Source organism: Saccharomyces eubayanus, chromosome V, assembly GCF_001298625.1.
Source record: "Saccharomyces eubayanus strain FM1318 chromosome V, whole genome shotgun sequence".
In the NCBI taxonomy this organism is placed as follows: domain Eukaryota; kingdom Fungi; phylum Ascomycota; class Saccharomycetes; order Saccharomycetales; family Saccharomycetaceae; genus Saccharomyces; species Saccharomyces eubayanus.
In genome coordinates, this window is record NC_030980.1 from 445990 (window position 1) to 457628 (window position 11639).

At 40.2% G+C, this 11639-nt stretch overlaps 7 protein-coding genes across 7 annotated transcripts; 3 read left to right on the forward strand and 4 right to left on the reverse strand.

The window, feature by feature from the left end:
• Positions 1 to 711: 711 nt before the first annotated feature.
• Positions 712 to 1176, reverse strand: DI49_1546 (uncharacterized protein; the record flags this gene model as incomplete). The annotated part of the gene is made up of 1 exon (XM_018364732.1): positions 712 to 1176. The coding sequence occupies one exon, from the start codon at positions 1174 to 1176 to the stop codon at positions 712 to 714; it is 465 nt and encodes a 154-aa protein (XP_018222804.1).
• A 693-nt stretch (positions 1177 to 1869) lies between these two features.
• On the reverse strand, positions 1870 to 2550 carry RTR1 (RNA polymerase II subunit B1 CTD phosphatase RTR1; the record flags this gene model as incomplete). Its single annotated transcript, XM_018364733.1, has 1 exon — positions 1870 to 2550. The coding sequence occupies one exon, from the start codon at positions 2548 to 2550 to the stop codon at positions 1870 to 1872; it is 681 nt and encodes a 226-aa protein (XP_018222805.1).
• A 325-nt stretch (positions 2551 to 2875) lies between these two features.
• On the forward strand, positions 2876 to 4546 carry EMP65 (Emp65p; the record flags this gene model as incomplete). Its single annotated transcript, XM_018364734.1, has 1 exon — positions 2876 to 4546. The coding sequence occupies one exon, from the start codon at positions 2876 to 2878 to the stop codon at positions 4544 to 4546; it is 1671 nt and encodes a 556-aa protein (XP_018222806.1).
• Positions 4547 to 4777: 231 nt separating this feature from the next.
• On the forward strand, positions 4778 to 6238 carry COX15 (Cox15p; the record flags this gene model as incomplete). The annotated part of the gene is made up of 1 exon (XM_018364735.1): positions 4778 to 6238. One exon carries the CDS (start codon positions 4778 to 4780, stop codon positions 6236 to 6238), a length of 1461 nt encoding a protein of 486 aa, XP_018222807.1.
• A 216-nt stretch (positions 6239 to 6454) lies between these two features.
• Positions 6455 to 7411, reverse strand: MAG1 (DNA-3-methyladenine glycosylase II; the record flags this gene model as incomplete). Its single annotated transcript, XM_018364736.1, has 1 exon — positions 6455 to 7411. One exon carries the CDS (start codon positions 7409 to 7411, stop codon positions 6455 to 6457), a length of 957 nt encoding a protein of 318 aa, XP_018222808.1.
• A 215-nt stretch (positions 7412 to 7626) lies between these two features.
• DDI1 (Ddi1p) lies at positions 7627 to 8901 on the forward strand (the record flags this gene model as incomplete). The annotated part of the gene is made up of 1 exon (XM_018364737.1): positions 7627 to 8901. One exon carries the CDS (start codon positions 7627 to 7629, stop codon positions 8899 to 8901), a length of 1275 nt encoding a protein of 424 aa, XP_018222809.1.
• A 197-nt stretch (positions 8902 to 9098) lies between these two features.
• Positions 9099 to 11474, reverse strand: UBP5 (putative ubiquitin-specific protease UBP5; the record flags this gene model as incomplete). The annotated part of the gene is made up of 1 exon (XM_018364738.1): positions 9099 to 11474. The coding sequence occupies one exon, from the start codon at positions 11472 to 11474 to the stop codon at positions 9099 to 9101; it is 2376 nt and encodes a 791-aa protein (XP_018222810.1).
• Between the last annotated feature and the right edge of the window lie 165 nt (positions 11475 to 11639).

Here is an 11639-nt window from a genome sequence, read left to right on the forward strand (position 1 = left end):
TATATATGAAAAAAAAAAAAAAAAAGTCTAAATGATAATAAACTAAACTTACAACAACAAAGCAACGGCACCAGCCAACAAAGCACCAGCAGCTGGCAAAGCCTTAGCGGCAGCCCCAGTGTACGAGGTAACAGAGTGGGTCGGAGCAGCAGAGGTGGTGTTCTCTGAATCTTCAGTTGACTTAACTGGAGCGGAAGTAGAAGTACCGTTCTTTGGGGCTTCGGTGGTCAATGGACACCAGGTAGTGTATTGAGTGACAACGTCATTGGCAGTGACGGTAGCAGTGACGTTAGCAGCGGCAGAGGCAACGGCGGCGACAGCGGCGATAGAGGCGACAGTAGAGAATTGCATTTTTGATATAGTGTTTAAGCGAATGACAGAAGATTAATTTCTTTGAGGTCAGCATTTCTTGAAATAGCTTCATTGTAGAGGACGGTTTTAATTCTCGGTGTAGAACTTGTTTCTGTGTTATCCGGAAGAAGTTTGATTATATTTTTTCTTCGACGTTTATTATCCCCAACTATGTTATTAAAGGGAGTCTTGCTTTCAACAGGTCACTTCCTTTTCTTATGAAAGAGAATTGAACGTTTTATTTAAGAATCCAGCTTTGTTTACTGCTGGGGTTTCTATCTAAATTGGTTCATCTGTTATCGCTGATGATTCTAGTGTAACATTCGGTTTTTCTGCTTTGCTACTATCTACCAATTGTACTCACTCTTCATTATTATCTTTCGGTGAGATACTTGTATCAGAGTTGTTTTTGCTTTCTGCCTTGTTTGGTTTATCATATGTTTGGTCAGTATTGTTCATAACGTTTACAACTAGGGGCAGGCGATGACTTTCTTTGTCAGTTGAATAGTCATCATTTTGAGTATCATTATCACGTAATGATGTGACAATTGATCCAGGTTGAACCTCTACGCCTTGTGAGGTTTCATTATCTGAGTTTTGAGACTCCACATATTTTTCAATGTTTATGTGTCCAGGTAATACTTCTGGCTCAATAATATTTTCGAATAATTTTTGCTGTGTTTGTAAGACTGTATCATCTGTTACATCACCCTTTTTGCTTGCAATTGTAACTGAGTCATTTGTAAAATCATGGGAGCTACAATCGCTCTCATCATCTGATAATTCTATGTTGTTTGTTTCATTTCCACCGATATTCTTTTGCATTCTGCTAGCAATATTATCCTCATTATTGATGTTTATAGTTTTCTGGCTTCCAAAACTGTTTTCTTGTATTGCCGTGGGACTTCCATAAACATTTTCTTCGTAAACATGAGAATGTCAGTATTACTTGATTTATTTATTTCGATTTGTTCACTTTTCGGTGACAGTTTGAATCTTAAGTTACTTGTCTTGAAATTTATGTCATATTTTAACACCGTATATATAATAGTAATAGATGGACAATAGTTGAATCTTGTTCCAACACCGCTATTATATTTTTTTTTACTAAAAAAGAACTGCTTATTTTAACTATAACTACTTACTAAACTACTAATTATAAACAATTTCTGTAGATTTCAGTTGAAAATTTAATATTTAGTAATCCGCAATATCTATCACGGTCTTATTGGTTCCTGAAATGCTCTATAAACTAAACATTGTTACCTAGATAGAAAATGACACATACGGCCCCAGGAATAAACTCTTGAGGTTGGAAATTTGGGGACTGAATTCCATTCTAATACCAATGACAACAGTCTCTCTCTAATGATCCTGGCGCCAAGAAGTAGATTAACTCAATATTAAATTGCGAGATACCTGATAAAATATAAACCTACTCTGATGAATAACTTTGTTCTATATTTAATAAACCGTCCAAACTCCGCCGTCATACATAGGCGAGGCGAATGCAACCCATCATTCCTCCCTGGTGAAATCGCCTAAAACGCTTGGATTATCATTTTCAACAATCTTAATTTGGGCTAACCATTTTGATAGATCGTCTTCTAATTCTGCATCGCTTTTATCTGTATTATCATCATCAGGATTCAACCCTAATTTTTTTAGACCTGATATCAACGATTTGATGTCATCTTCAGATGCCTTTTCCCTTAATAACTCCTCAAACAAGGTTATTTTGAAATCTACATCATGCTTGTCCTGTTCGGGGTCTTCAAACAAATGAATCCCCGTACGGGCAAATAATGCTTCATCTGATAGCTGTACTTGGTAAAACTGGGAGCATCTAAAGTGAAATTTGCTACAATAGTGTGATAAATATGCATATGGGTTATTTTCCAATAAAAACTTCTTGGTAGTGTCATTCATTGAAAAGGGATCACGTATCCGTTCTGGTGCTGTCCCACAAAGGGGATATCCGCACCTTTTGTTTAGATTCCTCTCGTCCACGAGGTCTTGATACATATCGGGAGTGAGAAATCGACTCAAATACTTCAATGTTTCCTCATCCTTACACTCTGAATCACACAGTAGACCGATGATCTCTAGAGTTATTACCTCTGCTTCATGTATGGAAAGTTGCCTGTGCTTTTGGAAAGGGATTAACGCCGCTTCCTTTATATCTTCAATCGTCGCCATCTTTCTACCTGGTGATTATGTTGTATCTTTTCAAAGAAATATGCAGAATCTCTAGATTGTAAACTGAGATAAATGCCTGTAAACAATTTCAGCTTCCTCTTGAGATATCTCTCTTTTTTTCATCGCTGATGGCTTACTCTAGGCTACCAGCTGATTTTGTATTGTAGTATTCCTATTTCGGACAAGAATATCGGAAAGAGTGTAAAAGAAAAACTGTCCTACTTATCGATGATATTGGCGCTACTTAATTGAACGAAAGTTGAGTGCTGACCTGATCCACATAGCAGAGTTAATATTTTCGGTTCTAACGACGCCTACTGTTCCCATGCAAAACAAGGATACGGGAGTAGCGAAGGACACAGTTAAAAAGCGTTTACATAGAAGGAATAGTGCACCGTCAGCTATACACATAATATCTCAACTGGACAGAAAATGGTCCTTCCTATGGAACACTATTGATAGACGCAAGAGTGTTGAAGGGAAAGAAGATAGGAGTGAAGCGGAACGTGAGGATGAACAGGAAGATGATTATGAATTAGAGCAATTGCTAAACATGGTAAGGATACCCATGTTTTTGGAGAAATTCATGCTCTTTGCACTTTTGACAAGTTTGGACTGTTTCTTGTATTACTTTACAGTGTTACCGATAAGATTGATTAAGGGGTACGTAAAGCAGTTTAAGAAGTATCGTCAACATTACCGCTTGCAACAGAGATCTGGACACATACCAAACGTACCATTTAGATACGAGATAACCTCAAGGGAATATAAAGAAAGGTGTATGATTTTCATCATAGCAATTTCGTCTATTTTGTTGAGCAAATTGGATACCTCAAAACTGTACCACAGGATAAAGCGACAGAGTACGATGAAACTGTATATGCTTTTCAGTGTGCTGGAAATGGCAGACAAAATGTTGGCAAGCTTAGGTCAAAGCCTGCTAACCGTTATGCTTTCCAAAAAAAGTTCTACACGCATACTGCCGCATAAATGCTTATTGTTGTCAATATGCTTGGCATATGTTACAATACATGGTTATGTATTGGTTTACCAAGCGATCTCAATAAACATAGCCGTAAATTCATATTCCAATGCTTTGTTAACTTTGTTACTATCTATGCAATTCGCAGAGATTAAATCATCTGTATTGAAAAAATTTGATAAAGAAGGGTTTTTCCAAATTACTATTGCAGACGTGGTGGAGAGATTTAAACTAACACTGTTATTGTCAATAATTGGTGTGAGAAACCTTCGATCATGGACATCTTCACTATCAAGTACAAGTATCAATTTATGGAGTCTACGGTCACCAGTAACAGTAGTCATCAACATCCTCTGCGGGCCAATGGTTAGCGTCGTTGGAAGTGAAGTAATAGTGGATTGGGCCAAGCACGCCTACATCACGAAGTTCAATCGGATCCGTCCACAGATATACGATAAGTTCTATTACATCATATACAAAGACTACTCCACAAGAACGCACAAGCTAGAAGATAGATTAGGATTGTCTTTACCTGCGTTTGTTGTACTATTCATTGTCATGGTCAGGCCGACGCTTTTCAAATCACCGGAGTCCTCTTACCTTCCATTATTATTCAGGGTTTTCTTCATAGGTGCATCGGTGTTTTCGTTAGCCTTACTGACCAAATTTGTGCTGGATCTTATCCTAATCAAATGGGGCAAACGCATCGAGCAACAGTCCAAATATCAAAATCTCAACACAGCGGTCACAGAAAATGAATACGTCCCGGGGCTACTCTCGGGTGGCATGGGCAAGATCGACATCGCTACAAGAATTACATTGCATTCAGAACACAACAAAGAAAATCAACTAGGGACCCCGCCAACGTCTCCAATACGGAAAAAGGAAAATATTTTGCCTGGCCTACGTACTCCTCCCAGTATCAATGACATTAGAAGACAAAAGGACTCCAAAAGCCCACGGTCACTCGAGAATGTCGCTCGTTATAAGATGGTTTCTAAAAGAATATGGTAGGCGGTGAGCCGCAATTATCGCGGCTTACGGCTTTCGGATATTTCGTATATTGCAAGGAGCTAGAAAAAAAAACCTTAATTACTAAGGTCTATTGTTTTGCAATTTATAAGTTACTTGCCTTTTGAAGCATTCGATCTTTCTCTTTCATTGTTTATTTTTTATTGTTAGCAGGGCTAAATTATATATCTTTTATTTATAAATTGCACACAGGAGTTGTAACCACCATACATCATGCTTTTTAGAAACATAGAAGTAGGTAGACAAGCAGCCAGGTTATTAACGAGAACCTCGAGTCGTTTGGCCTGGCAAAGTGTCACGACCTCGAGAGCCATTTCTTCTATTAAACAACAGGTGAGGAAGGTTCCATCATTTAGTTTTAAGACATCTACGAGCACCCGTCCTTTTTCCTTTTCTTCCCCTGTTTTGAGACCACACGTTGCTTCAGAGTCAAACCCTATGGAATCGCGTTTGAAAACTTCAAAGAATGTCGCTTACTGGTTAATCGGAACTTCTGGACTGGTTTTTGGTATAGTTGTTCTTGGTGGGTTGACTAGGCTGACGGAATCAGGGTTGAGTATTACAGAATGGAAGCCTATTACAGGTACGCTGCCTCCTATGAACCAGAAGGAATGGGAAGAAGAGTTTATCAAGTATAGGGAGTCGCCAGAATTCAAGTTATTGAACTCCCATATCGATTTGGACGAATTCAAGTTTATCTTTTTTATGGAATGGATTCACAGGTTATGGGGCCGTGCCATTGGTGCAGTTTTCATCTTACCAGCCGTTTATTTTGCCGTGTCCAAGAAAACCTCAGGCCATGTCAATAAAAGGTTGTTTGGATTAGCAGGTTTATTGGGGTTGCAGGGATTCGTTGGCTGGTGGATGGTGAAATCCGGTCTTGATCAAGAACAACTAGATGCGAGAAAATCAAAGCCCACTGTTTCTCAGTACAGATTGACTACACATCTAGGTACCGCTTTCTTCCTGTACATGGGTATGCTTTGGACTGGTTTAGAGATTTTGAGAGAATGTAAATGGGTCAAAAATCCTGTCCAAGCCTTAAGCCTTTTCAAAAAATTGGATAGCCCGGCAATTGGCCCAATGAGAAAGATATCTTTGGGTTTATTGGCGGTGTCTTTTCTGACCGCCATGAGCGGTGGGATGGTTGCCGGTTTGGATGCCGGTTGGATCTATAACACTTGGCCCAAAATGGGCGAACAGTGGTTCCCTAGTTCTCGTGAATTAATGGACGAGAATTTCTCTCGGAGAGAAGACAAGAAAGATTTATGGTGGAGAAATTTGCTAGAAAATCCAGTTACAGTTCAGTTGGTACATAGAACCTGTGCCTACGTTGCATTCACATCTGTGTTAGCTGCCCATATGTATGCCATCAAGAAGAAGGCTGTTATTCCCAAAAACGCAGTGACTTCCTTACATGTCATGATGGGCGTCGTTACATTACAGGCCACCCTTGGTATTTTAACTATATTGTATCTAGTCCCAGTTTCATTAGCCTCTATCCATCAAGCTGGTGCTTTGGCATTGCTTACAAGTTCTTTGGTTTTCGCCTCTCAACTAAGAAAACCAAGAGCTCCACTGAGAAACATGATCATTACTTTGCCACATTCAAGCAAAGTCACAAGTGGCAAAATTTTAAGCGAAGCTTCCAAGCTAGCCTCAAGACCATTATAGTGAACAGGAATGTTGAGTTGAAGGCCAGTTAGTTTTCCTTTTTCTATTGTGTCATTTCGACGAATTAGTGGTATGTGCGGTGCTCTTTCTATTTTATCTCGGGGTTATTCCTACAAGACACTGTAAATATGTATTCTTAAGTGAGCATCGCACGTAATGATAGGGTGTATTTATTTTTTTACTTATATAAATGTCAGTAATACATGATATCTTGAGTTAAGATTTCACAAAATCCTTTTCTGCCTTCATCATAGCTTCAATATTTGTGCTCGAGAGCCTCCACAGTATGAACATAAACACAGACCTATAAGGTGCAAATCTTTCCGAGCATTTCTGCATTATGTCATCGTCATATATCTTCCAGTTATATTTTTTATGTTTTATTTTACTCTTTTTAACTTCCCCCCTTTCACGCATCAGTTCCTTTTCTAGTTCTGGCTTATCTGAAAGATATCTTGAAAATCCTCTGGCAATACCCAGATCTTCTGGAGCGAATATATCCATTCTTTTCAGCCCCGACATCAAGAACATTTTAGCACTCCATGGACCAATCCCCTTAACATTTGTAACTAGACTGTCAACCACCGCCTCATCATTATCTTCTTGGCCAAAAATTTTTTCAATCTCCTTATTGCTTTCAGTAAAGTACGCTGCAAGAGATTCCAAGTATGTCATTTTTCTTTTACTTAACCCACACTTTGCAATTTCTGCGTTTTTAATTGGGTCTTTAAAGTCCTCGAAAAGCACTTTGTAGTCCGGAAACGTACCGCCATAATGGTCAACAACTCTTCCTTTAATACTCTTCGCTGCTAGGCCACTAATCTGCTGAGATATGATCGTACTGGCAAGTCTTGTAAAGTAGTCCTCAAGTGTATTAGGGACTTGGGTCTTCCTCAAATATAGCGAAAATTCGTTATTCTTTATATGAGGTAAAAGCGACGGGTCTCTCTCCAAAATGTGTTGGCAAGCTACGTTGAACTTTTCTTCATGTCTAGCAATATAATCCTCGGGAAGGGCGACCTCCACCAATGGAGACTCTAATTCTTTCGATATGCCATCGGCATTATTGTCTGCCTTTGTTAGCTCATTGTGGTCTCTTTTTAATTTCATTGATTGGAACCTTCCTGTCTGAGCATATAGTTTAAAATGGAGAATGTAGCTTCTCCTTCTCATATGTAGGACAATAAAACTCCTTTATCCTCGAAATTGTTTTACAACTGATCTAATATGAATTTCTGACGCCACCCCGCCTTAAGGGATTCATTCATTGCCACCGAAAAGAGAATAACAGAACAAATTGGTTGAATAGAAGACATAAAACTGAAAGGTTTATAAACCAAAATAGTCATAGATCAGAAAGGAACAGACAAACATATATAGATATAGAGATGGATTTGACGATTTCAAACGAGATTACTGGTGAAATATACGGGCCAATAGAAGTAAGTGAGGACATGGCTTTGACTGATTTAATAGCGTTACTCCAGGCCGATTGTGGGTTTGACAAGGCAAAGCACGACCTATACTATAATATGGATATCTTAGACTCAAGCAAAACTCAATCTTTGAAAGAATTAGGGCTCAAAACTGATGACTTACTATTGATTAGAGGCAAGATTTCTGATTCTATTCAAACAGATGCTACCAATATGTCCGACGAGGTATTCGTTGAACAATTCAGACAGGAGTTGCTGAGTAATCAAATGCTCAGATCACATCTTGTATCTCAAATCCCCGGATTGAATGATTTAGTAAATGACCAACAGCTCTTTAAGGAACGATTGGGCCCGCTCATCTTGCAGAGACGTTATGGTGGTCAAAGCACCGCAATGAACCCGTTTGGCATTCCGCAAGATGAATATAATAGGCTAATGTCTAATCCTGACGACCCTGACAATAAAAAGAGAATAGCAGAGCTTGTCGACCAACAAGCGATCGATGAACAGTTGCGCAATGCCATCGAATATACACCAGAAGTATTCACTCAAGTCCCCATGCTTTATATTAGTATCGAAATCAATAACTATCCTGTCAAAGCATTTGTAGACACTGGTGCCCAAACAACCATCATGTCCACCAGATTAGCGGAGAAGACCGGCCTAACGAAAATGATTGACAAGAGGTTTATTGGGGAAGCTCGTGGTGTAGGAACAGGTAAAATCATTGGTAAGATCCACCAAGCTCAAGTCAAGATAGAAACGCAGTATATTCCATGTAGTTTTACTGTCCTAGATACAGACATTGATGTTCTAATTGGATTAGACATGTTAAAAAGACATTTGGCTTGCGTAGACTTGAAAGATAATGTTCTCAAGATAGCTGATGTGGAGACAAAGTTTCTAAGTGAAGCAGAAATACCAAAAAGTTTTCAGGAGGAATTACCAGGACCAACGTCGGTCGCATCTTCGTCTAACAAGCCTGCTGCACCTACCAAGACAAGCTCTAGTTTGCAGCCGCAACCCGGTGCTGTACCGGCGCTTGCTCCAAAGACAGGCGTAAGACCAACGGCTACAGGAAGAACCACAGCTGGTGTTACGAGAATGTTCCCTGAAAACACAATCAAACAGCTTATGGACTTGGGATTTTCTAGGGACGCTGTTGTCAAGGCCTTAAAACAGACTAATGGGAATGCAGAATTTGCAGCATCGCTCCTTTTCCAATGAGCAATCAACAGGAAACTAAAATGCTAATCTGGTTGAGAGTATATAAAAGATCTGGTTCAACAAGTAAAATTGATGGGCCGTTATAGGACAGACTCATTTATTATTATTTCTATTATTGTTTTTTTGGTTATATAACTATACTTATATTAAAGTATATGAATGCAAGTAGGTTGTGTACACTTCTGATAACAAACCAGTCAAAAGATTCTTTCGTAAAATAAAACATATGCATTTGGTGTAATAAATTCATTATTAAACCTTATAGGTCGATAAATTGTGTCATCGAAAAAGTACCAACCTTTCTGAGGACCCTTAAAGACATATGATGTGTAATGGCCACCATATAAGCTTCCTGAATGGCACGCAACCCCGTATAACCTATATCTGAATGGCGGAATTTGGCCTCTGGTGGGAATGTCCTCATCAATTATGGCTTCATGATTGAAAGCTCTGGCCCAGTATGGTGTAAGATCCAAGAAACAAGGATACTGTACAAACACGTTGTTTTTATTCATTTGGTTATCAAATCTCTTCAGATTAATGATCAGTTTTTTGGGCAACCTGGTAATCTTAAGTTGCTTAGTGGAAGGTTGCTTTTTTAGACATTTAGAACACGACCATTGTTCACCGATGCCTAATTTTTCACATTTAGTGAATTCTCTAAAACAATCCAACACGTTACAGGTCATAATGCGTGGGACAGGGACGGAAAGAACAGAAAAAGTTTGGTATGTCGTAGAAGTATGTTCACAGGCCTGGCATTGTAATCTAGACGCGTACTGTCCTTGAAACAGATCTATTACTGCGCTGAAATCAGTTAGCAAAAATCTTTCCCATTCAAGAGCGCTAGCTTTCCGTATAGACATGTTTTCTCTCATCCGTTCCTCTTCTTCAGACAGTTGTTTCAGATGTTTTTTGCCACCATTTTGATTTAAATCTTCATGTAATCCGTCGAGTAAAAACTGACAGAATTCTTGACAATCCTGCTGCATCGAATCGCTGTAAATAGAGTTGATATGGCCACAAGTCTTCTTAAATTGGATGGTCTGGACCGGGGCTATTCTCGCATTCGGAGACTTGAACGCACCATGCCTGTGCATAGTATGAACCAAATTGGCAAAGTTTTTAGCTAACAATCCCTTGGAACCTCTCATATTATCGAAGTTGATAAAATTAAGGTAAGTGTTGTCCAAAAACATTCGAGTCAAGTCGTGCGTACCTACCATACATTGAAGTATGCAATTCATGTAGCAGCAATTGCCCATATTTTCTAACCCCACAATAAAATCCAAGTCAAAAATCTGTGGGCTGTTCTGAACAGGCGGCCTGGAGAGCGACAAATTCTGTTGCGGTAAAGGCGGAATACGCGGCGGAATCACATTGGCCTGATGTAGCTGAGGACCTGGAGACAGCGTTTCTATGCTGGTAACCTTATCATGGACAAACGTTGATGGCTTTTCCTTGGGGACGGCAATTAAAGGATGAGGGCTGAGGGTGTGCAAAACGGAAGAGTCTTTATTAAAATGTGATAAGGTGGCCACTTCTGGGTAGTATAAGGGCACTTGAGGAGTCTGGACGGTTGCTTGTAAAGGTTGAGATTGCGCCTTCATTGACACTAAAGTGGGACTTTTCCCCCTGGGCGGAGAGCGAGAAGTCTGGCTAAATGAACCTGCAGATGTGCCTGGAATGGCAGAGGATGGCAACGGAGACGGCGATGCGAGTTGAGTTTGTCCAGCAGAAAACGTTTGGTAGGCGCCACCTAGTTTGACCCAGTTGGAAAACCCTTTTTCCAAAATGAGCACCTTCGCTACAGAATGTTGGGACAAAATGTTGGCAAGAATGCGTGTTTGCCTTTGCTGGAAGTCTCCTTGCGATTGCGTATCAGTGTAGAGTACGATGTATTTGAACGTGTTTCTTTTGGAGAAGAGTTCAATTTCCAGCTGTGGTGACGTGGTCAAGGAGACCCTTTCCACCAGCTGGTCTGTATAAGAGTCCTTGAACGAAACGGGTTCGATGCATATAATATGTTTGCATTTGATGTGGGCCTTGACGAATTCGGGTCTGGGCCGCACATCGACGAGCAAGAATGCGTCGTCATGGAAATGCAACAACGAGCTCAACTTGCTGGGGTCTATAGATTGCAAGGGCGCCAGTTTAGGGTAGTTTCCAATAACGCTACGTATTTTCCCAATATTAGGGTCGTTCTGTAAAGCGCGAAGCCTCTCAGTATACAAATGCCAAGCATTCTTGTCGTCGGCGTTCGAGAACCCGCCTAGCTTAGGAACACTATCGTTCAAGATCGTGTGCACAATCATGTAGTAAATGAACGCCGTTTCATTCAACCGGAGGTACGCCTTCGACAAATGGCCAGCGTCCTCTCTGGGAGCCTGCATAGCTATGTCGTGGCATGCGTCTGTATAGCTGGCCCATATCTCTGCGCACTCTTGGAGCAAGGGCACGAACTCTTGTGGCACGTCGTCATCTTGCAGGAACTCCTGCACGAGATGCGTCAGCCTGCTGAACCGATCTTTGGTGGATTCTCCGGCCTCGCTGTACGGTTGCTCTGAGCCCATTGCGTTTACACCTCTTTGTGTGGGGGAGCAAGAGAAGAAAATATGTCCATTTACTGGAAATAGCCCTGAATGCCAAACAGGTAAATATATACTCGATGTGTTGAGGTGAGGCGCAAGAAAAAAAAGAAAAAAACGGTGATCTTGTTAGCTAATTGAACATAGTTT